This window comes from Neodiprion pinetum, chromosome 2 (genome assembly GCF_021155775.2).
Source record: "Neodiprion pinetum isolate iyNeoPine1 chromosome 2, iyNeoPine1.2, whole genome shotgun sequence".
In the NCBI taxonomy this organism is placed as follows: Eukaryota; Metazoa; Arthropoda; class Insecta; order Hymenoptera; family Diprionidae; genus Neodiprion; species Neodiprion pinetum.
The window spans coordinates 19415317-19439921 of NC_060233.1; the positions used below are offsets into that span (position 1 = coordinate 19415317).

General features: G+C 40.7%; 1 protein-coding gene across 2 annotated transcripts in view; it reads left to right on the forward strand.

The window, feature by feature from the left end:
* Positions 1-24605, forward strand: part of LOC124210905 (sodium-dependent neutral amino acid transporter B(0)AT3) — a 490584-nt gene that overhangs the window by 80313 nt on the left and 385666 nt on the right. The window contains exons 1-5 of one of the 2 annotated variants that reach the window (XM_046609333.2): positions 11642-11866; positions 12940-13237; positions 13307-13502; positions 14113-14228; positions 16609-16716. In XM_046609333.2, coding sequence (XP_046465289.1) covers positions 13052-13237; positions 13307-13502; positions 14113-14228; positions 16609-16716 — 606 coding nt within the window. In that variant the 5' untranslated portion in view covers positions 11642-11866; positions 12940-13051. Of the gene's footprint in view, positions 1-11641; positions 11867-12939; positions 13238-13306; positions 13503-14112; positions 14229-16608; positions 16717-24605 lie in introns of those variants that run through there. The other variant, XM_069133492.1, reaches the window with a different exon arrangement.

A 24605-nucleotide genomic window follows, 5' to 3' on the forward strand; every position in this document is an offset into this window, starting at 1 on the left:
TTGCTGTTTATATGCGTTAGGTTAAGTTGGACTAGGTAAGTTTAGGTTCCCACAGACAGGCAGCTGTCAACAATCGGCGGGCGCAGAGCTGTGCGTATCAGAGCCAAGAAGGGTGAACGATTCGCGGAAACCCTTGCTGCACTCAGAGGGACCATACTAGCAGAAAAGCTCGACCAAACGGGCATAGCAAGGCTGCCGCCTCAGAGGATGTTATTGCCATGATCCGTACGGAAGAATAGGCGGGGTAACTGGTGCGGCAGACCATGGCAGGATGCGAAAGGAATGCAGAGGTGCCAGTTCCAAGGATGAAGAAAATACACATAAGGGGCCTGCACGACCCAAGGACGGACGAGGAGGTCATCGAAGCGCTTAGTAAATACGCGGAAACACGCAGTATAAAAATAGTGTTCAAGATACAGGTCAGACCAGGGACGCCAACAATATGTGCCGAAATGCCAACGCGTGCAGCAGCAGCGTGCGTGGGGGACGGCACGATGCAGATCGGCCGGGCCAGGCGCCAAACAAGGGAGTTCGTGGACGTCAGCGAGTATTTCCGCTGCGATTCCAGGGAGCATCGTATGATGGACTGCCAGCTGAAGGACGGCGAACAGGCGTGCTACCTACACAGTACTCCGGAACACATAGATAAGCTGTGCCCAAAGCGGGGTGAGGCAAATGGACGCAGAAGAATGCCAGGAGGTGGAAGGGAAGAAGGAGGCGGGGCAAACAGCCGCCAGCAACGGACCTACCACTGAACAGAATAACGCCCGACGTGCACGCGACAGCGCAGGACAGGCATGGCTAGAACTGCAGCGCACAGCCTCCTATATTCGAGCGGGGCGCGCAGGTGCAGATACAGCGGCACAAAATTTTCAGCTCAGACAAAAATCGTAGGCCAATTATGGCAGACAAAGGCAATCAGACGAACGAGACCTGAATACTCGAAGAAGCGAGAAGGAGCACACTCACTGCGCCACTGTGTAGCTGAATCAGTGCCCGGAATCTTCCGCCTCCCCCCCCCCCCCCCCCCCCCCCCCCCCTACAAGAGAAGCTTGGACGCAACGGGTGGAAACGAGGGAGCAAAATGAAACGGCAAAGATGGAAAAAGCACCGGAAAACAAGAGGACATCAATGCTATCGGACCAGGAGCCATGAATGCGAATTCCGAACCAAATCAACAGGTGGCACAAGAGGAGGTGCGAGCACGCGGTCCTTGTCAGCCACCCGGAAAGGCAGTACACCGAGATGGTAGCAAGCGCCCAAGATGTCTCGACGAACGCGCCTGTGAGCGGCGTTTTTGAAATACGCAAAACCAGGGCCGGAGCGATGTTCCTCCAAGTCGGTAGACTGGAGGATGCCGACACCTGGGCTAGGAAACTACAAGTAGCCATGGGGGTGGGACGCCAAAGTGGTAAAACTATCGGACACGGAAACATTAAAAATAAGGAGACTGGATGCCGTGGCCACCGGATAGGAACTAGTAGCAGCAGTTGGGGTGGCAACGGGAAGATCGGAAATTGAGGACCCGGTACATGTTGTCTCGATGTACAAATACCCTTGGGAAGAGAAAGCGGCCATAGTCAGGGTTACGTCAAAAACGAAGAAAGCCCTCATTGAAAGCCTCAAAAACATGCAACAACGACATCAGCAGCAGCAGCAGCAGCACCAACACCAACAACAACGACAACAACAACAGCAACGACGACGACAAGGACAACAACAACAGCTACAACAATAACCACAACCGCAGCAAACATTACTGCCGGAGGTGAGGCCGCAGTCACGCGAAAAAGAAGCAAAGCCTCAAAAACTACAGCGCAGAAGTAGCAGCGCCAACGGTGGGGGGACGAAGCCGAGGAAAAACAGGAAAGGGAGACAGCGACAGTGGGAGACCGAGGCAGGATATCGTACATTCGAACTGGTGGTTGCTCGACCATCAGAAAGGGCGGACGGGGAAGACAACAGCTACGGGGACAGCATGGAGATGGGGACGGAGATGGATGGCTGTATTGAGTGCCTGGACAAGCTGCAGGGCGCCAAAATGGGTAATCCATTCTACCCGTAACGTCAGCAGGCAGCAATTCCGAACAATGGCAAGGAGGAGGCCCGGAACAGCAACCCTGCTCATTATGCCTAGCCTCCGACACCAACATTGATAACGGCGTAGCGGAGGGCACGCCACCAACCATCACATCAGGAGCGTAAGGCGCCCCAGGGGGGACGCGGGCAACGGCATCAACGAAATCCAGATCACTCTGAACAACTCACGCAAGGCACACAACCTACTACTCGGAAGATATATATGTAGTGTTTTAACTAGACTTACTGCTGATTGCGAATATTTTTGCATTAACTTTCATATATTTGCCTGTTTTGCTATGTTTTTAGCGCAGAACAGGAACTGCCTTAATCTCTCGTTGTGATTCAGGAAAGACAGTCCAATTAATGTCTTTATGCGCACAGGCTACCCACCACACCAGGGCACGTACTTTTTTCCACGACCCATTACGTAACTTTCAATTTGAAGTCCAGCAGTTCGAGAATATTACTGACACTGATATTGTGATCGATGCTTGCACCGATTGTTTACATGGCGGATACAAGTGTACCGGAGCCTAGAGTGAAAGAGCCCGAATGCCTGTAGGAAAAGTATTATAAACGTGGACCCTTAAAGTGGTGAAAATTTGGGTTCGAAATGCAGCCACGGGAAGCGCTAGTGCTGCTAAGATAGGGGACGGGTTTGCGTGTATACGACCGTGATTTACACGTCATTCTTGGCTTTTCGTCTTCGCACGTATAAACAAGTTTTGCAAAGATTTTTTTATTGTGATAAAAATCAGCGTCGTAAGGTGTAGTGAGTGATTGCCCCACATTATATCTAAGCAGGTGAGAGAATGGTATTTTTTAAATACATATGCTATTTTCAATACTTTATTAAATTGTAATTTACGGATTGAATAAAACGAACATGAAAGTGAGGTTAAAATTCGTATATTGTCATGTGTAATCACAAATTTTATTTTCAGTTTATTTCTGGTACCGGAGTGCACAATGGGGAAATATTGTTTTTACCCAGGTTGCCGAACTGAGCGAGATGCCAGGAGAACAAACTGCGAGCGCTTAGGACGATGGCAGCTGTCTGTCTTCAAGGTACCAAAGGTAAATCTCCGGTCACAATTTTTTCTCTTTGTTAAATGAGTCAACGCGTATAATTTGTTTACGAAATATTAGGTTATTGCATACCAATTTTTGATGATCGAAAAAATATGTTTGTTCAATGACTTGGCGTATATAAAATTTTGACCCGCTTTGTTTTTACCTGTATCTTCATAATGATTACAATAAAATTTTTGCTGTCTGTAAAATATGCAACAACGTCGGAGCGAAGTCCTTGGACAGTGTCTAATTTTGAGTCGAATCGGAAAGGGTGAGGGTCGGAGCCTGGTCGAATTCGGGTGGAATGCTCCATATAAATTATTCACCGAGGAAACATCAGTTTCATCGCGTCGGCTTGAAGAACAATTGAGTTCGTCGGGCCATCCGGAGCTGGACAATTTATGATAATGCGTTAATTGTCGAAGGTCTGCGATGAAAATTTCGCTCTCGGATGAACTTCGATAGGTAAAAATCGATTTATTTTCACAGTTCCGCAGCTTATTGCATTAATCATATTATTTATTGTTAAAAAATGTTTGTTTGGTTGTTTGAAATGTTTATGTTTCCTATCTGTACGAAAAAACACATTCCTATTGTGCAGTAAATAATAATGTTAATCTGTGTGAAAAAGCACATTCCTATTGTGCACTAAATAATAAATATTCGCACTTTTTTTTGTTGTTTTTAATTCGTTTGGATTTGACCTGTATTGTATAAAATAGTACATTACGATACGAGTGCGCAAAGTAGGTCGTTCCCGCAAGAGCGAAGCGAGTATCGTATACTATTTTTCCTATTAAGTTGCGCAAAGTTCGACCACTACAATTATTTTGAATAATTGAAACGTATAGAACGGCGGCGTTGGGGCGCTGGGACAGGGGGGGTCGGTGGGGCGAAGCCCCCCCGCCCCAAAAAAACAAATTATAGAACTGTTATAAATTTATTAATTTAAGAAAAATCTGATTTATTTATTATTTTCAATTATTATTAATATTTATCGTAACGTTACAATTTACAAAATGAAACGGTATATTTTTTAATGACTCTGATGTGGTTATATCTATAACATTTTTAATGGTTTTTGGTGCCTCGCTATCCGTATCACTTTGTATATTATTCATAGTTATTCCCTCCCACTTTACTTGTTCTTTCTGAAGAGCTGATGCAAAGTGACTGATACTTTGACGTTCGTTGTCCGTATTAAGAAAACGGTAGAATACAAAACACAGAACGCACGTTTTGACAGGTTCATTCCAGACGACAAAGATGTAAACAAACCGGCGCGCTTAGCTGAGAGCTGAGCGCCGGTTTGTTTACATCTTTAAAACGTGCGTTCTGTGTTTTGTATTCTGCCGTTTTCTTAATACGGACAACGAACGTCAAAGTATCGCTCGCACGTGTTGATGCGAAGAGAGTGCCGCAGAGATGGCGCGCGCGTATATACCTTGGAATCGCTCGTATACTCTTATACATTCCCGCACGCTCACCGCATTCCCGCACGCTCAGCTACATCCCCGTTCGCTCAGTTGCATTCCCGCACGCTCTTGTCAACGTGTGGAAAAGTGGTACTTTGTGAACGCAAATGCATGCGCAAAATCGAACCTTGCGCACGATAATAGGAAAATAATGTTTATTAATAAATATTTCCAGGGTGTACGTCAACTCGACTTTGAATTATTCCCAAAAATATTATCTAGTTAACAAATGCATGATGACAGAATTAATCGACAAACGAACAATTTATTGTTTTTCTCATCTGTTTACGTATAACTGCGCTACGAATATGAATATTCTCTTCTCTGTCTTTTCTCATTCCGTCTCTGTCATCCTGTCTTGGGTACAGCAACGCCGGCGAGTATTTCAGTAAAAATTTTCACTGCTTTCATAGCCCAAGTCCGCAATACAGCGTTCGGGCTCCTTTACTCTAGGCTCCATGCAAGTGTATTATGACGGAGGCAGCCATATTAAAAGCGTCCAACTGGCGGTTCTTTGGTATACTACGTAACTATTTGATATCTCAATACTCCAAAAATATCGTTAGTTGTAAATTGAATAAGTCAGACCCAGAAAAATAATTTCGCGAACAATAATACTTTTGGTGGCTGCCAGTTAAGTAGGTGTTTTTAGGGCAAGGATAATAATTTCATTATTCAAGCCGTAAAAAATTTACAGGTGCGTCCCATACGACACTATTTTCCGGCACAGCATGAAAAATAACTTGAATGCAAATTGAGATTCGAGCGTCGACCCGCGCAACAGGAGTCAGAACTGTCGTATAAAGTATCTTTATACTTTATAAACTGTAAACAGCGCGTAGAAACTGCCGCCTAAAGACTTTATAAAACAGTTCCGAAATTATCATAGCTATATTACGGATCACACTTTACGGATCAAAAACGGGCGTCAAAAAGTGACTTTTTTATGCCTGTGCAAGAAAAACAAAAAAAAAAAAAAACAATAATATATCACTTATTATAAAATAACGCGAAACGTTATTAATTAACTCAGATAGTTACTTGAGACATGCTGTTGACACAAGCCGTCTGTGTTTAACGTAACGTAGCGTAAGCTGTGTATTATTATGGTATGTGCAGAACTTAGAGAAAACTTCAAGAAATACAAATTTCATAACATCTCTTTGTCAATATAACATTCGGTCCAGGTGAATTGCAAATAAAAACGTCGAAACAATTCTTGGACGAAATTAGTAAAAGGAGAAAAATTGACAGATTTAGGAGTTTCCCAACAAATGTAGAACCACATGTGAGACCTTTACGCATACCCGGAACGGGTAAGTATTTTTGATTGTGACTTTTTCAGGTAAATAAAACTGAACAATCAGGATATTTGCATTGAATGACAATGGATAGGTTCTTGGTACTTCATTATCAAATTTTTTTGAATGTATAGGCACATACTGAATGAATATCATCGAGAAAAAAACGAGCGTAGATGTCTCGAGCAAAATGTCCAACATCACATCAATGTGGGAGTACATGACAGATATGAACATCAGTAAGCCAATAAAGAATAATTTTCAACTTTGATTGAAGCAATCATTCTTCAATGTCATTCTCAGTTTTTCTGCGAAAAATCTTGACATCTAATTTCTTGTTACACAGGAAATGTAGCGGAAGGGGTGTAAGTACATCTTGGTGAAGATGAAGACAGTGAGGTAGACCCGTTTGCGAATATTCAAGATTGGAATTAAAACAGAAGTCATAATTCCAGTTCTTCAAAAGATGAAAAACATAGTAACGATGAAAGTAGTGATGAAGAAATTAACGATGAAGATAGTGAAAAATGCGAAAAAGATAACGAAGCAGGTATCGATAGGGTAAATGAAGATAATCAACCGTTATATCAAGCAGCTCCAATAACAGTTACCGATAGCATGTTGTTTATTTTGACAATATCATATTGAGTCACAGATATGATTGCGGCTATCAATCTCTCTTGCTTAAATGAGGACTTGAAAAAATACCTTATAAAATTTCGACAATATTTTTCTCTCGGTGAGGTGACGGTTGAGAAGCATTATTCAAAGTATAAACACTTTAAAGGCCGATCTTATGCCTGTAAACCAGTTAAATAATAAATAAATAAATAAATTATTACTGTGCTATTTTTGTACGTGAACTAAAAAATGCTGAGAATGTCTGTCCGTCTTATCCTCAGAAAAAATTCATTTTTTGTCGAACTACCTTTTCTCAATCAATTAAAGCAGATGTATAAGTGAGACGAATCTTGCAATTGCTTGCAACATCAATTTTGAAGTCCAGCACAGCAAGCGAGTAGCTTATCTGATCTGTATGACGGAATTGTATGTAAAGCATGGATGAATAATGGGTTTCTCGCAGATCTGTGTACCCGTGTTCAAATCATTGAAAATGAGCATTTATCAGTTATAATTACGTATCAATGAACTAGCATTCACGGAAAAAAAGTTAGAGAAAATACTTTACTTGCTGGGATGTGGTACGGTGATAGAAATTAAGCCGACTATGAATCTATTTCAGCACACTTTTTATTCATTTTCAAAGAATTGCTTCCAGTATTAAAATACATATGGCTAGAGAGAATGTCACATTAAATGTAAAAGTTATCATGCCAATGGGGACTTGCAATTTACCTGCTAAATGCGAATGTTTGAATTTTGTACAATTCAACCGCAATTATGGCTGGCCGATTCGTTTGTGCAAAGGCAATAACGTTGCATTACCATCAAGTAGTATTGTACATGCATACATTGTGTGTGACAATGAAAAATTGTTGAGAACATGGCAAGACGCCTCAAGATATACAGACACATCACCGATGGACCAGCAATGGGTGTAAAAGGCCTCAGCACTCTTTCAATAATAATGCCGGATTTCATGAAATGCGTGGCTGTCGATCGAATGCGTTGTGTTGGTGGTGTTGATAAAAAATTACTGTCTTAGATATTTGACGTTAATTGTAACTACTGTCCATATCCATTTTCGTTATATCCTCTCATCAATATTGTCTATGAAATATTAAAAACAATTACGCCTGCCAAATTTGTGCACCGTATGCCGCCTACTGTATTCGATTTAGTCCAATTGAAAGCTTTAGAGATAAAAATGTGGTTCTTTTACTATTCCATTCCCATTTTGCATGGTGTACTTCAACAAAATTATTTTAAACACAACGTCTTATTATAGTAATAGCATTTTCGATTCTTAAATTCAATATAATAACACCCCATATGATCGCAGTTGCTCGCTACTTATTACATAAATTTGTCACAGAATTTTCAGTACTATATGATATGAAATTCAATTCGATTGATGTTCATCAATTATTGCATTTACCGGATTACGTGGAAAATCTTGTTCCACTGTGGGCATATACCTGCTACGAATACGAAAATATAAATGGCTAATTATTATGAATTTATTCACTGAACGTCTCATATCGGTGCCCAGGTGACATAATCATGAGATTATTTTGTAAGAATGATGAGATTGATAGAACAGTTGCCACATGGCAATGTTCGTGATTTTTGTTTGAAATGAATACGTCGAACAAAATTACTAGAAGAGGTGTAAGGGAAGCTCTTGTACCTTGGCCCTTGGGAGAGCATTTTAGTTTCGTTATGTGGTTAAGAATTCGGAAAAACCTTAAGGTACTTCTCATAATGTCCGAGAAATGTCACCTCCTACAGTTTACCCAAAATGAGTAATTTCGTTAGCCATGAATCAAGGTAAGTTTGAAAATTGAGTGGCCGAGTAAATGATAACTACTATCTTTTCTTTCAAATTACAGTCTGTTTGAAATAAGAGGTTGACTCGGATGGTTCGGGTCTGTGGCCAAACCTCAGTCTGTGAGAATAAAAGATATATTGTCAAGAGAATTATAATAACTGACATACGATAATACAATTAATGCAATTGGAAGAGTAAGAGTGGTGTTATAACGTAGCGTGAGTAGGTCGGTATTGGAAGAATCTGAAAAGTAAAGAAACAGTGTTAGTTCGTTGTTGTTGGAGGAGGTTCGTCTAGAGATGTGGACACAAGTTGGTTATTTTCGAATGTAAGTAGACAATATCCAGACTTCAAGGAAATAGTACACATGAAATGATCTCAGGAAGGTTGCATGAACTAGGTGCCTTGTATGAGTGCACGAACTAGGTGCAGGAAAGGATCTCAAGAAGGTTGCACAAACTAGGTGCCTTGGATGAGTGCACGAACTAGGTGCAGGAAATGATCTCAGGAAGGTTGCACGAACTAGGTGCCTTGGATAACTGCACGAACTAGGTGCAGGAAATGATCTCAGGAAGATTGCACGGACGAGGTGCCTTGACGACAGTACCCAAACCAGGTCAGCTAGAAAAAACAATGCACGAACTCGTTGCGATAAAGTAACAGAGGGTACTCACATCAGTGTCAATCTGCGATTCAACCAAAATATGGGGTCTTGTAACTCTCGATGCTGAACAAACTCGGCGGTGGTCAGACTAGAAGTGAGCGCCTCTCCGCGGTGGCGCTTTTATAAGAAGTGGTTGGTCGTATCATGGAGCGTTCAGCAGTCGTTCGGTGACGTCACAATTCTGGGAATAGCGACTGACAGATTATCTGCTCCCTTGCAGAATTATACTCTTAGGTGCTCATTCGCTCATTGTAGGCGAAAGTGAATTCGACAGCGTAAATCCATTCATACAGAAAGTTACTAGTCCAATCACAAGAAAAGAAAACATGTAACTAAGGTTTTTCAAACACACTCATTAACTTTAGTTTTTTAGTCCACCTGCTTATCACAATTTGTAATCCAGTTTATTATGAATAATATCCATGTATAAGGCTTTCTTAGAAACTAACCAACAAGTCGTATACTATCGTTACAGTATTTGAGCACTATGCTTGTACCTTGGAACAACTTTTGTATTGTAACTTGGGAAAACCTGAATTGTGTTATGAATACACGAATGGCCCTAATATCTTTGATTCATTTTGCTTTTTCAGATGCTAAGAAGAAAAGGACAAAATAAAGTGGGCTAAAGTCTCCAAAAAAATCTTATATATCTGCTATGGATTTAGTTCCAAATCAGGGATATAGTATTAGATTGGTTGCAGAAATCAGGAATGTCCCAAGGTTGGCGCTATCGTGGCTGCTAGCACAGCATAAAAAATCAGGCACCAAGGAATTCGTGTACTACAACAGATCAATTAGTACAAATAAAGTGTTTTCGGCAGAAGAAGAGAAGACCCTTGGGGATTACATCGACTACGCGGCAAAAAAAATTTCGGATTAACAGTGGAGGAGGTAAAAAAACTAGCTTACGAGTTTGCGAAGGCTAAGACATGGGATGACATAAGACATAAATATGCAAAGACATGGGATGTCACTGAATCCGCAGGAAAATCGTGGTAATATAATTTTATTTTAAAAAATAAACTCTGTTTAAGAAAATCGCTGGCCACGAGCATGTCATGTTCTTTTTGCTTCAACAAACACAATGTTGGTGTCTTTTTTGAGAAATTCAATACAGTCTACACTCGAGAATCGTTCACTGCTGATCGAATTATCAACTAAGACGGAACAGAAATTTCTACAGTACACGGTCCAACAAAGGTTGTTGCTTCGAAGGGTTCAAACAACTAAGCAGTGTTACCTATGGCGAAAGAGTAATCTTGACAACAGTGATAGCTGTAGATGCAATGGGTTCTTCTATTCCACCTAACTATCTGCCTTGATGATAATCCCAGCCTTTGACGATAGGAATACCGATTGTATTTCCTTACATGTATTTATCGGCGGAGCCCGAGAGAGTTGAAAATTCTTTGGAGTGGAGAATTTCGCTAACACAGCCTGTTTTTGATCCTTTGGAATATCGACCCTAATAACGTTGGCCCAGGCTTCTGACAGAGGAGTGAACAGGTCCGAGCCCGGTGCACTGTCCGTCTGATTGTGAGTTTGACCAATGAATCTACTCGCTATCTCATTCGATAGATCTTCCATTTGTGGATCCTTTTTCGGGCTGGCCGAGCAGTCGGTCTGTAGAGGCCTCTGATCACCAATTAACGGCAATTCGGGATTCTGAATATCATATAAGAAAACAGAATATGTAACAAATCTAATTGGCTTGTAGATAACTATACACGAGATTTTAGCTTCAGAATTTCAGGCGAGACGTGGGCCTCGACTTTACCCAATGAGGTGTCGTACCTCTCGAGTGACGATCAACACCATCATTTGGTAAACTGTCTCGAACTCAATTTTTCGAGTGGGGCGAGTTCCTCGAACGGGAATCGCAATGCTCGGTATAAGACTCTCTGCATGAGCGCAAGCGGATTCGAGACGAGCGAAAATGGCGATGGTGTCGTCCATGGCGAGCTCGCTAACGAGAATATGAGCGGCGTCTCTGATAGGGAACGGAAACGTGAGCTGTCCTGGCTGGGGCAATTACTACCCGAGCAAGAGTCCGAGCACCTCGAGGGGCTTCTGGAACCTGAATCTCCTCGACGTTGACGGAGATAACCTTGTCCGTACCCCGAACGCTACCGCTTCAGCTCCGAAACTTCACTTTGTAAACACTTTAACGCTTCTATAAGCATCTTCTCGGTCGGCCGAATCGGCGTCGACGAGGTTCCGTGATTCATCGGATCGTCGGACATCCCAGCGGGATTAAAAAGACGAACGAAGGAATAAAGCGTGTGGTTACGTTCGCAGAGCAAAACGTAATGAACCACATGGAGGAATGACGGAGCTGTTGCCATCGAGGGCGCAAATTTCGTTTCTTTAAATTTGCTGTAGTATGATGAAGCAACTGGCGTTACTACAAGATGATCTCAGAGGACGAGATAACGTAGTGCAATTTAGTTTTGTTTACAAACATTATAAAACTGACTCACATCCAATGTGACCGATGAAACTTATATTCTAAAGAACTATTCACTGAATTCACAAAATAGTTATTAATTATTTGGAATAAAGAATTCACGAAAGAGATGATATCTTACGATTCTTTTGACATTTCCATTAATTCAAATCTTTGTTTACATCATCTTAGTTATCCTTTTTCTCCGATAAGACAGTTTCTGCTGATTGTAACTATATCTCATGAGACGAATGTTTCCCAAAAAAATTGCATTATTTAATAAGCATAGACATTTTACGATGGAAGTGAATTTAGTGACTGATGCCAGAATTGATGAAATTTCAGCAGCAAATGAACATATTCTTTGAGGTACTGGTGGAAAGCCGATATAATACCCCATATTCCTTGAAGAATTTTTACACGATTTCCATAGGCTTAATGAACAAATCTAGACTAGAATAAATCAAATCCGTTGAAACCAAAAGTCATGAGAATTTTTTAAAAAGATCGGAAAAGTACAAAAAAAGGTCAAACTTGACACAATTTTGTATTCTGCTCTTCGCTTAACGGTTTCTTGACACAATTAAGTTTTTACGAGTAAGCCGGGATATGGAAGACATGTAGAAATTTGGGTTCACTTCGATTTCAACTCTTTAGAGGAGAAATCATTTTTATAATACAAAAACAGCCAAAACCTTTGAAAAAAGACCTTTAATCGAATTGAGCAATCACTAAAAATTGATTGTTCACGTCCTCCTTGCGGCTGTGGCATTCATTTTGCATCTCCAAACTTTCGAAAGGCATGCGTGAAAAAAATTGGAAGAACAAGATCTGAAATTCTAAATTCACAACAACGAAATCAACAGTAGGTAAAACTTTTGGAAAATTGTCGAATCTTGTCGAATGTTTCTCTGTAAATTTCTGAGGCTACCGAAACCAAATATAATATCTAGAATCGCAAATTCATACTTTGTGCTCAGCGACTTCTACAAACTGTAAAATATTAATTTTGGTACCGATCCAACATTTTTTAAAATCCCCTCTGCCAAAATTTGGAACCACCATTTCGAATTTTGCATTGCTGATGCCGTGTTTAGGTTTAATGATCTCGAAAACCTCTATCACGGAAGCAGCAAATCAAATACAATTACTTACAATTAGTTTCACACACTGGTTGCATAAAAATCTCATCTTCGCCACACAGTGAAAAGATTGAAGCATAAAGCTTACGAGTTAAGGGAATTTGAAATATTGTTTCAGAGTAAGAGAAATAATATTAGATTTTAAAAGTTTCGGGATACGAATGTGCTAAAATTGTGATTGGTAATTCTTGTAAGGCCAAATCCGGCTAGAAAAATAGTTACCGTTTCAATGAGAGTTAAAAAAGAAGTGCTCACTTTTTTCTGGACCGTAATAATCTCTTAGGTATTTGTATCTTCCAGAGTCTGCAAGTACTTGCTGATCCATGGTTTGATATCCTAACGAGTCTCACGCACTCGGTGGAAACGAACCGCAAACGAAATTGGAACGCGTCAAACGAGACACAACTCCAAGATGGCAAACACGGCTCACCTCGTGTGTCGACAGAGTTCACGCGATCTGAAGCCGCAGAGGAGCGTAGACAGGTTGGAGATGAAGGAGATGCGAAGCCGACTTGTCGTCGAGAATCAAAAGAGCAGCTCCGCCATGAGTTATGGGGCTACAAACGCGGGCTTTGACGACTCCAGCCCAAACACAAAGGTAAGACAATCGGTCACTAAGTTTCAAAGACTATTTATGGTCTTCATGTTTATCTCATACCATTTCCAGAACAAGTTGAGTGACGAAGGCGGGGGCAGTAAGCTGGGCAGCACTGAAGTTAAAGCCATTTTCCGACCGGAAGCTGGGGAAGATGAGCGAGAAAATTGGGACAGCAAACTCACGTTTTTACTTGCAACCGTCGGCTACGCTGTGGGGCTTGGAAATGTTTGGCGGTTTCCATATCTTGCCCAAAAAAATGGAGGAGGTGCGAATTTGATGTGACAAGATCAAGTAATTTGTGTGATTGGAAGCGAGACCTATCTGATGGAAAATTTTCTCGGAAAGTTTAATGATAAGCTCTCTTTAAAATTCGGATGCCGAGCATGAATTAACTTCAGAATTTGAATAACTGGAAAGACATTTCACAGAATTTGAGGGAGTTTTCTATAGTTAAAAAATATCATAAATTTCTTTTGCTGATTTTTAAAGTATCGAAAAGACTGTTCTCATCGACCAGCAACGTGTTTTAGCAAGAGAGTCAATTGTTTAAAAGAAAAAAAAGGAACTGTGAAAAAAAAAACACCTGGTGCGAAAATTCTTTTTTTAAATAAATTTATTTTCATAAAAATTCCATATTTTTTAAATAACAAATTCCCAGTGGATTCGACTAAACAGTTCTTAGCCAGAGTTCGTAACAGTGATTTCGTCCATTTTTAAAAAAAAATTATGACGATCTTCTTCTTTTTAGACTTTTTTAGACAGTTATTCATAGCCATTCAAAGAAATTGTTTTCACTCAAAAATTTTTTGTACTATTCAATATTATCGTGCTGATGTCGCATTTGAAATATTGTAAAACTGATGTTTCTGATACAGGGGCCTTTCTGATCCCCTACTTTGTGATGCTCGCGATTGAGGGCATTCCGATATTCTATCTAGAGCTGGCGATCGGGCAGCGTCTGCGGAAAGGAGCCATTGGAGTTTGGAATCAGGTTAATCGACTTTTTCGTATCCCGTATCCTGCACGATTTTCTATTTATGTTTTTCTACTGTCAAGGCTGATCGGTAATCATTGAACGTAAAGACAGTAAATTGTTATCATATTACAAATTATTATCAGTAAATTGAGGGCTCATAATCTACGTGAAATAGTATCAGCCGATATTGAGTTTTGGATTTCATAACACTTCTTTAATCATAAATTGACAGTCCTGAAAAGATTCATGTACAAGATTTTGCTGGATCCCGGATGAAATACTCTTGGAAAAAAAACCATGGAAGAAATACTCATCGAAAAAGTACCCCCGGAAAAAATATTCCTTGGAAAAAATACCCCTGCATTCTGCCGTGTTCAAAGAAAATTGTGAACTTATTAAGCGTGCGGCTCGGCACTCGTGACATGCTGAGAACATAATTTTTTTATTTGTTTTCATAGTTTATATATAGAGAGCATAATTATCTGTTTTATTTTTCTAGTTTATATAGCTAAATAAGCTGCATATTCCATATTCTTCGCAATGAAATATATTCTTTTTTGATTTGGATTTTATGACCATGGTGTGTTGATTGAATAAATGAATTTCGTCGGAGATTGTCGGTGGTTGAATATTTATTTAATACTACGTTTCTGCCGGGCATGGATGGCTATATTCAGGCATACAAAATAAAAAAAAATAAAAACATTAGTGTATAATTTCTCCCTTATACTGGGCTTGTTTGTCAGAAACCGAAATACGGTGGTCCTGTTCTTAATATTATATTTTAAGTTGTATCACAAGGTTGTAAATAACTATAAAAAAAAATATAAAATTAATAGCTAAGCTCGTTGATTAATTGAATGTGGATCGAGATCGAGCAAATGTGTTTGTAAATTTGAAGTTGCAGAGAATGATTACGGTAGGCGAAGTATTAAGATACCAACATAAATTCCAGGTGTTGAACAATTTTTTCTCAAAGGTTTGGTAAAACATTGATTCGTTTAGATTGAGATTACACTACAAAAATTTGCGATAACCTTTGGACTAGATGTTCTTAATTCGCCATTTTCTCAAAACTTAAAACAAAAACTCCAAATATGGATCAAATTAATGCCGTATACAAAATAAACTGTAACGATTGCCCACAAATATACATCGGACAATCGTCACAACACCTCTTCTTATCCAATCACAAAGCCAAGATCTATACTCTCGATACCCGATTAAAATCGCACTTCCGAAAAAGAAGACACTTCCTCACATAATGGCGATTTAAGAACATCTAGTCCAAAGGTTGTCGCAAATTTTTGTAAGTACTGTCAATCCAAATGTATCAATGTTTTAACAAAGCTTCGAGAAAAAATTGTTCAACACCTGGAATTTATGTTAGTATCTTAATACTTTGTCTATCGTAAACATTCTCATTCAAATTTACAAACACAAGTGCTCGATTTCGATCCATGATCAATTAATCGACGAGCTTAGCTATTAATTTTATAATTTTTCTTATAGTTGTTTACAACCCTGTGATACAACATATAATGTAATATTAAGAACAGGACCACCTTATTTCGGTTTCTGACAAACAAGCCCAGGTTCAGAGAGAAGTTATACACTACTATTTTTCTTTTTCCTTTTTTATAATTCTGTAGCCTGAAGATGGCCGGCCGTGTCCAACAGAAACATAGTAATAAATAAATATTCAATCACTGACCATCTCCGACGAAATTCATTTATTCTATATTCTTTTTTGAAAGAATAGTTATATTCTTTGGAAAATGTCTACCGGAAAAAAATATAGTTATTAATATTTGAAGAACGATGTGAAACCACAAAACTCGGTAGTTGTTGCCCAGAAAGCAGGCCGAACTTATTCTAACCTTCAGGCTGCGACAGTCACCTTCCGAGTTTTCCGTGCAGGATGGTGTGATGTGCTTTCGATTATACCCATGTCATCTGGAGACCGAACTCCCAGTGGTATATTTTTTCCGGGAGTTATTTGATCCAGCGGATATTTTTTCTGGTGGTATTTTTTCGGGTCATATTTCCGCCTCCCGATTTTGTTAATTTATAGATCATAAACAAAATTTGCGATACAATTTCTAAGCTGATGAAATTTCAGGTGAATATGTGCTAGAAAAACAAAATTCAATAAGTGCCTATTATGGATTCTTTGATCTCATCGCTAGGGGATGTGTAAACAAATCAAATTTAATTGCACAAGAAAGCCACACTATTTCGTGAATAATCATACAAGATACTTCAAATATATGATTCATGCTACAGTTCTTTGTATTGCCTATTTCCTTAGTCGTATACAGTTGCAAATTTGAATGACGTTACAATTTACTTTTTGATTTTTTCAACAATTTTAAGTGATAACTGGGTGTTTTAGGTATCTCCATACTTGGCTGGTATCGGTGTAAGCAGTGCGGTGGTTTCGTTCAACGTCGCACTTTACTACAATACTATCATTGCCTGGTGTCTGTTTTATTTAGCACAGGTAATGCAAAGATTCTCAATTCTACACATTGAACATTCACATAGAATATCAATGTTTATCATTGATGTATATCAATTAATACACTTCCATTCTTGAACCTAAATTTTCTTGACCATTGTGATATATGTCTATGTAGTTACTTGAAAAAAAAGTTGGGTGTTTAATTTTTTTAACGTATTGGTCCAGGTCAGGGCTAATGTTGGGCTCTTTCACCTCTGAATTGAATTATAGAACATGATAGGGAAATAAAAATAAAAATAAAACCCTGTGATATGAGCCGATCAGAGTAGGATGGAATTCGCTGTACAACGGAAACTCATTCACACATTGATGGTAAAAGTTTGCGATTTTTACTGAAAGGCAGCTGGAACAACCAAAAAAGTTACTTCGAAATTATATATAAGTGATTGAAAAATTCAGGTACACCGTAAGGTTGATAGTGAAAATTGAGCGATATAAAAAACTGCGCGCTGACCTGAGGGTATGGCCATGTTGTTGACCTGAAATGAAGTGAATATTTCAGAGTGCAATTTTTACTATACATTTTGAGTCAATAGAATGCGATAAATAAGACTCACACCAAAACTTGAGGATATGTTATTTGTAACGTTTCTCAGGTTGAATGGTAGGATTGTTACAATTAAGGAAGATCAAGCAGACAGTAATATGTGTCCGTTACTATTTCAAAGATCAAAAAGATGATAGGTTGAGAACAGATTTTAACTCAATATTAATGATTTGTTATAATACTCACATGATAATTGTTAAAAGTCTCTACGTCAATACAAGATTTATCACGGCTCACAATATTACCCATATCTATAATTAGTGATCCCATATAGGTAAATAACCTGTACAGTATTTTCGTAGTATTGTAATTTATGTGGCGGTCAGAGTGCAATATGTTAAGTAAACAATTGCAAGGGCAATAATTTGAAATTCTTTTTATGCTCAACTAACCGAGTAATAAGGCTGCCCCAGTTCAAACAAACGGATCTTATTGGCTGTGTTATATTGTTTGTCCGATTCCAAAGCATCCTTGCCGTCAACATGTATACAGGCAAGATCTTTACAATATTTTCCACAAACTAGATTCCACAACATCTAATAGTTAGTCAGAGATTTCATTGAACCTCATACGAAAGATTCAGTCATACTTGATATTATTCGAAAAATCGATCAAGGCGCCGTCATTGTTATTCACATCAGTTTAAGATAATTTTAAGTTTATCTTTGACAGTTTTCTCAACTATGTTATATTATGTTGCATAAAACCTCCTTCCAGATAGAAATTACCGTATTAAAGAGAGATTTCGGTGGAAAAACAGTCCAGTTTTTTTGGATCAATTGCATTGAAATTTTAACCATTTATTTGCAAGCCTAAAACTAGAACCTGATCCAAAATTCAATTTAATAAGTGAAGTAGCTCCAAAGTTATGCATTTTTCTTCTAAGATTTCTTCCAAACGTTCCTTGCGCATTAGGTTTCATCGTAGATGGTTGAAAGTGCTTTTGGAAACATTTAATGCCATAGACTAAGAATTGTTGCAAGAAATTTTTGATTAGTGTTTTCTAAGACATTGAAACTATTACCTCAATTGTTCAAGAACATGTTTTTTTGCTACAAATGTTCGTGTATTATACGCTGGGAAAGGAGTTATACCCTCACGGACAATACCCCAACTTGGATGTAAATTCGTATTCCCAACTCATAGATAATACTAATTTCCCATAAGAAAAAAGTTAGGGGTACGAATTTACGCCCAAGTTGGGGTTTTTTTTCCGTGAGGATATTCACCGTAGCTGAAATTCTGCCAAAGGGTAAAATGATTGGATGAAACCTAATGCGCAAAGAATTTTTGGAATACCTGAAAATATAGTTCTGAGGTAAATGCGATTAAATGAACTCAGTTTCATGACCTTCTCAGAAGCAAATATGACGTGTGAACAGAATGAGTTATTTACTGTAGAGATAAAACACTTTGACTTGGTTGACTTGAAGGTTGATTTAGACCATACAAAATTGGGTTAAAAGGAAAAAAATTCATGGTTTTGTTAATTCCATGGACATCAATTATCTACGAGCGGTAAGGAATAAACTGGTTCGACTTCGCTTTTAAGTTCTAGCACAACCGGAAGTTGGGATGAGGTTGAATAACCGTCGGTATGTTCGGGATGTCAGCTATATATTTGGTTGGAGAATTTGTAGAATAGTCCAAACGACGTGTGTTGTTCCCAGTGTCAGTAAGAAAGGTTATACGTGAGGTTGTTGGGTGTTGGAATTGAATTGATCGTGTCGAACATTAGAATAAGAATGAATCCGACGTAAAAAGCAAGAGTAGACGAAAGGTGAAGATATCCGAACAGTGTGGAACAGAATTGGCAGACTTGGGTCAAAAGCAAGTGGCGTGAGCCAGAATGGAAATAGGAGGTCTGGAAAGAAACCGTAAAGTTACTATAAGGAATGTGGGAGAGTAAAGAGATGGGGGAGGCGTGTGGCTGTATGCCTGATGTAACAATTTGTTAAATTTTTTTTCAATTGCATATATTTGAATTCAGTTCAAGATTCATCTGAGAACGTTAATAATAATATTGATAAATCATGTGTAGCTCGTCAGTGCCTATTGCTGTTTTTATTGATCTTCAATTCCATTCCTGGGTGCCAGTTTCTATCGAATCGGCTTTTGCGTGTCTGTCTTGAGGTCAACTCTCTTCTTACTTCGCTTCTTCCTCCAGAATCATTCAATTCTCAATAAACTCGATCCGAGACGTAAAGGCAGTGTAAAATCCAATTATTTTATTGTAGAATGATTTTTAAGGCTAGACAAATATGTCAAGAATATATTGAGCAATTGAAAACGATCAACTAATATTTATCTAGCCTCAACTCCAGTCTACTATACAATAACGCACTTGAATTTAACTTTACAGCTGATTGATTGCAAATTAGTCCTGTGAAGAAACCGTCATACGTTATCCCTTCTGCTTCTGTTTCAGCCTTCTCCTCAGCGGTTTTTTTAATATTCACTGTTCGTCTGGCTTTCTTGGACTTCGTCATTCCATTCCATTCAGCTTTACGCTTTCGTCTAGCATCTCGTTTCTGGCTTATCTTTTTTGCATCATCAGCCACCTTCTCAGACCTCACTGACGTCTCTGCCTTTTGAACATGGAGCGTTCCCATGTTCAATTCAGCAGCTGCGGTTCCTTTTGCTAATTCTATTCTCTTTTTGAAGATGAATATCTCTTTCGGGAATTTCCGCCAGATCAGGGAGTGCAAGCTTTCGTTAGCATTCTGTGTTGCACCTCGGGATCACCAGGCTAGTAAATCATCGGTCATCAGGCGTTCGTATAGGCTTCAGCTTGTGGACTACTCTCGGGTTGAGCTTTAGACGCATTTTTGCATGGCTTTCCGGCTCTTCTCCCACACTTCTGTTGCAGAAGCACCGTGAATTTGGTCCAGTGGGGCATTGCTCGTGCTGAAGATACCTGCCGGTTGACACGCAGTGTCTAATTGTGGCATTTATTGCCCGTTTCATGGCTGGTTTGATAGGAATATTTTGTTATAAGCTTGTGACAGTTGCGAATAACTTAGATGGCTGGCGTGGGTGGTATCTAGGACAGGATAGGGGGTTAGGGGATTTCCTGATTTGCTCGCACGGACTTCGGGCACGTGGGCCCGGAGAGGGGGTTGTGAGAAGGGGGCGATGGTGACGGTGGAGAGGGACGAAAGGGGAGAAAATGAAAAGAGAGAGAGAGAGAGAGTATTTATTTGATCGCGGGGTAATACCCCCTAGCAACCATAGGCATAATATACATTATATATAATATACATAATATGGCGGTTGGTGAACAGTACCGAAATAATATAATATAAAATAATACAAAAATAAAATAAAATAAAATAAAATAAAAAAGAAAAAAAAAAAAAAAAATAAAAATAGAAATAGAAATAGACACAAGCCGAATGAAAAAGCGTACATACAGAGAGGGCAGCCACATTCTGCGCGCATAACACATCGTACAGCATTCATCATACATCATACAGCATACATCATACAATACATCTGTCGATTTCAATAATTTCACAAGCGTCACCCTCGCTGCACACGCTCAGCCTCTTCCGCTCGCAGATATTCCAGCAGGCCAATACGAAACACCGGCAAAGTGGACGCTGATGTGATTGACGGAGGCAAAGAGTTCCAAAGGTTAACGCCAACATACGCAAAAGACTTTTGATACGTCACCGTACGAGCCGATGGTAGGACAAGAGCGTCAGTTCGCGACGGGTCACGACGACGTGATGCATACTGACTTGGCTGAAAACAGTCGAATAGGCCAGGAAGCCCTTCATGTATGGCCTTATAGAAAATGCAACCAATGATGTACAATCGGCGATCGCGCATGGTGAGCCAGCCGAGCCTTCGTCGAAAGTCAGATATGTGCACAAACCGCGTTTGACGAAAAACATAGCGCACACAATTGTTGAGCGCAACAGAAATTTTTCTATCTAAGCCTTCGGAAAGGTTAGTGAACACTCCTGCACAGTAGTCACTTATCGGTAGGACAAGAGACGCGACCAGGCGCCTCTTAAGCGCAACATCCACGTCGTAGGTTGTCATCCTCAACCGATATAGAGTAGACGCGCTACGTTTACACACTTCAGTAATATGTTCCGTCCATGACAGCGTTCTATCTATTATAACCCCAAGATACCTAAAACTGGTTACAAAATCGATAGAATGACCCCCCAGACTGAGAGAAGGAAGCTGCGTTGCACAGACCACGTTTACATATTTAGAGCTGCCAATAACCATGGCTTTAGTTTTATCTACATTCAGTCTAAGACGGTTCTCTACACTCCATAACCAGATACTCTCAATATCAGCATTAACCAAGGCTAATGTTTCGTTCACTTTAGACGGCAAGCAACTAAGATATATCACAAGATCATCTGCGTAAAGTAGATGGCGACATCGCGAGAGGCAATGGGGGAGATCGTTTATGAAAAGTGAAAATAGTAACGGTCCGAGAACACTGCCTTGCGGTACACCTGTCAGGAGAGGACGTACCCGCGAGGTCGTACCACTAGAATCGCGAACCACTTGCATACGGTCAGATAGGTATGAGTTGAACCACTCAAGTACATTGTCAGATAGTCCGAAAGTTCGCAGCTTCGACAGAAGCAGCGCATGGTTTACCATGTCAAATGCTTTGGAGAAGTCTAAAAACACCACCAAAGTAACCATGCGATCATCAATCGCAATCCTACAGTCATCCACCAAACGCAAGACGGCTGATTGCGTTCCCATACCCTCACGAAATCCAGTCTGACGTGGATCGAGATAATTACCACGAGCAAGATGCACCGTGAGTTGATCGTATACTATCCGTTCAAGCACTTTAGACAGCGAGCAGAGAAGAGATATTGGCCTAAAATCTGACGGGCCAGTGGGATCGGGGACCTTCGCTATAGGCACGACAATTGAGGATTTCCACAACAAAGGAACCGATGCCGTTGTTAGTAGAGAGTTCAGAAAATATACAATCAGCGGCATCAGTAGATCTTTTAATGTCTTAAACGCCTGTATCGGAAGGTTATCAGGGCCACATGCACGAGTTGTAATACGTGACAGCGCACTGTTGACACATCTGTTCGTGATCGGTGAGAAGATGAAGGATTCTATCTGCCTCTCGGCAAGGTTCTGTACCACCGGGCAGTCATACCGCACAGTAACAGTACTAGGCAGAAAGTGTTCATTAAGATCATCGACAGTAATACCACTAGGTAGAGCAGCCGGTGGTTTTTTACACTTGGCAAGACCAAGGTTCTCCATCTCACGCCAAAACGATCGCGCACCACCACAAGTATTGAACCGCTCTTGTATGTAAGTAGTCTTGGCGGCTGCTAAAGCACGCTTCACATCTCTACGGTACGCAACATATTCGGCGAAAACTTCCACACTGCGAGATCTCTTAAAGGACCGGTAACAGGCATTGCGCTTTTTCATCAAACTTCTGATTTCTAGCGATATCCAAGGCGCGGGTGATCGCCGCAAAGTAAGTTCCCTGACAGGAACAGCACAATCCAGTACCTTATTCACAAGGTTATTGAATATTGACAGCCGTTCGTCCATTGAGGGCAGCAACGCAAACTGTGAGAAGTCAAACGTAGATAAGGCAGTAGAAGCAGCATCACAATCAACACGATCCCACGGCCGGTATCGAATAACACGCGCTTCTTGCTTGGGCACACCATACCTGACAGTAGCATATATAAGATCATGCCCTGAGAGAAATGGACTCGACGATTGACCCCAGGACTCAAGAAGATTAATATTGTTAGTAGCGCATATATCGAGCCAGGTATCAGAGGTGGCAGTATGATGTGTGGGCTGCATTGGCACGATATCATACCCCTGCGACGCAAAAAATTCACTGAGGTGGACAGAGTCATAAGCTGCAGATGTCAGATCCGCATTGAAGTCACCAAGAACACACGAAAATTTATATCGAGATTGTTGCCGAACAAGTTCATCCTCAAACATATCGAGATGACCAACTTTAGGAGGTCTATATACGACCGCGAATAGAAACTTCATTCCAGCATCAGCGCTAACTTCTATTAGGAGGTATTCAGGATATCCATCCTCTGGAAGAGCAGCGGACGTAGCAACCGTTGCAGAGCAAAGCTTCTGGTGCACAAAGAAGGCAACGCCACCCCCATGTCGCCCTCGACGATCAACCCTGTGCAGCCTGTAAGATGGCAACATAACCTGTACGTCCAATATCCGGTCGTTGAGCCAGGTTTCGGAGACAGCAATCACGTGGTATGAGTTTAGCCGAAAGAATTCGCGAAATTCATCAATATGGGCAGGCAGTGACTGGGCATTAAGGCAGCAGACATTGAGGAGCTCCGGGCGAGTCAGTGAGCGCTTAGGTTTGAGAGCAGTCGCAGGCGTGAGTCATTGTAGGGCTCGGGTTAGGGTCGACAAGTCAGAAGAAGGCAGCAAGCGTAACGGTTTGATCCTCGGTCCAGGCCGAACAAACAACGCAGCATCAGTTATCCACACAGACCTCGAGCTCAGCGACGGGAACTTCTTCAAGAGCTGACTCCGATATCGGTGAAGTTGCACAGGATGCCTTTTGTTAATATAGACTTTTCGGTCCGAGAGGGCGGCATCAATTTCTGAAGATCGGAGTTGAGGTTTGAGCTTCTTAGCCGCAATTAATTGATCGCACCAGGCAGGAGACCCAAGGATTAACAGAAGAGGACGCGCAGTGCAGGCAGGAGGAGAGCCAGGAGCAGTTGCATCCAAACGCGAGGTTGAAGCACCAGGGGCACTCTGAGCTCTATAGCGGCCCATTCGTTCGAAGCGGATTATGGCATCAGGAGGCAGCTGTATATTAAGAGCCGCTAGCAGTTTGGTCAATATTTCATGTAGAGGCTCGCGATCACCACCATCTCGAATCCCTGTAATAATTAGGTGGTTCGCAACTTCATTGCATGCTACCCGCAACAGCATAGCCTCATCAGCAGGTGCCAGCACACCAGTCTGCCTGATGGCAAGCTTGCTTCCTATTTCACTAATCTCCGCCGTATGGCGAGACGCTACCTCAGCCAGCGAATCAACATCTTTCTTGACTTCTGTTACGGTGGCATTGACAGTTTCGAGACTTGATTTGAGAGCTACGTTATCGGCTAGCATGCTGTCAAATTTTCCACGAAGATCCTCGACAGCCGTTACGAGCGTGCTGACCTTGGCCGCTGTGGCTTCAAACGCACCAAGGCGAGTGTTCATAGTTACGAGTAAGGTTGACATTTTTTGGATTTCTGCTCCAATAGCGGTTGTTCCATCTCTCGTACAAATAGGGCAGCAGCTACGAACACGA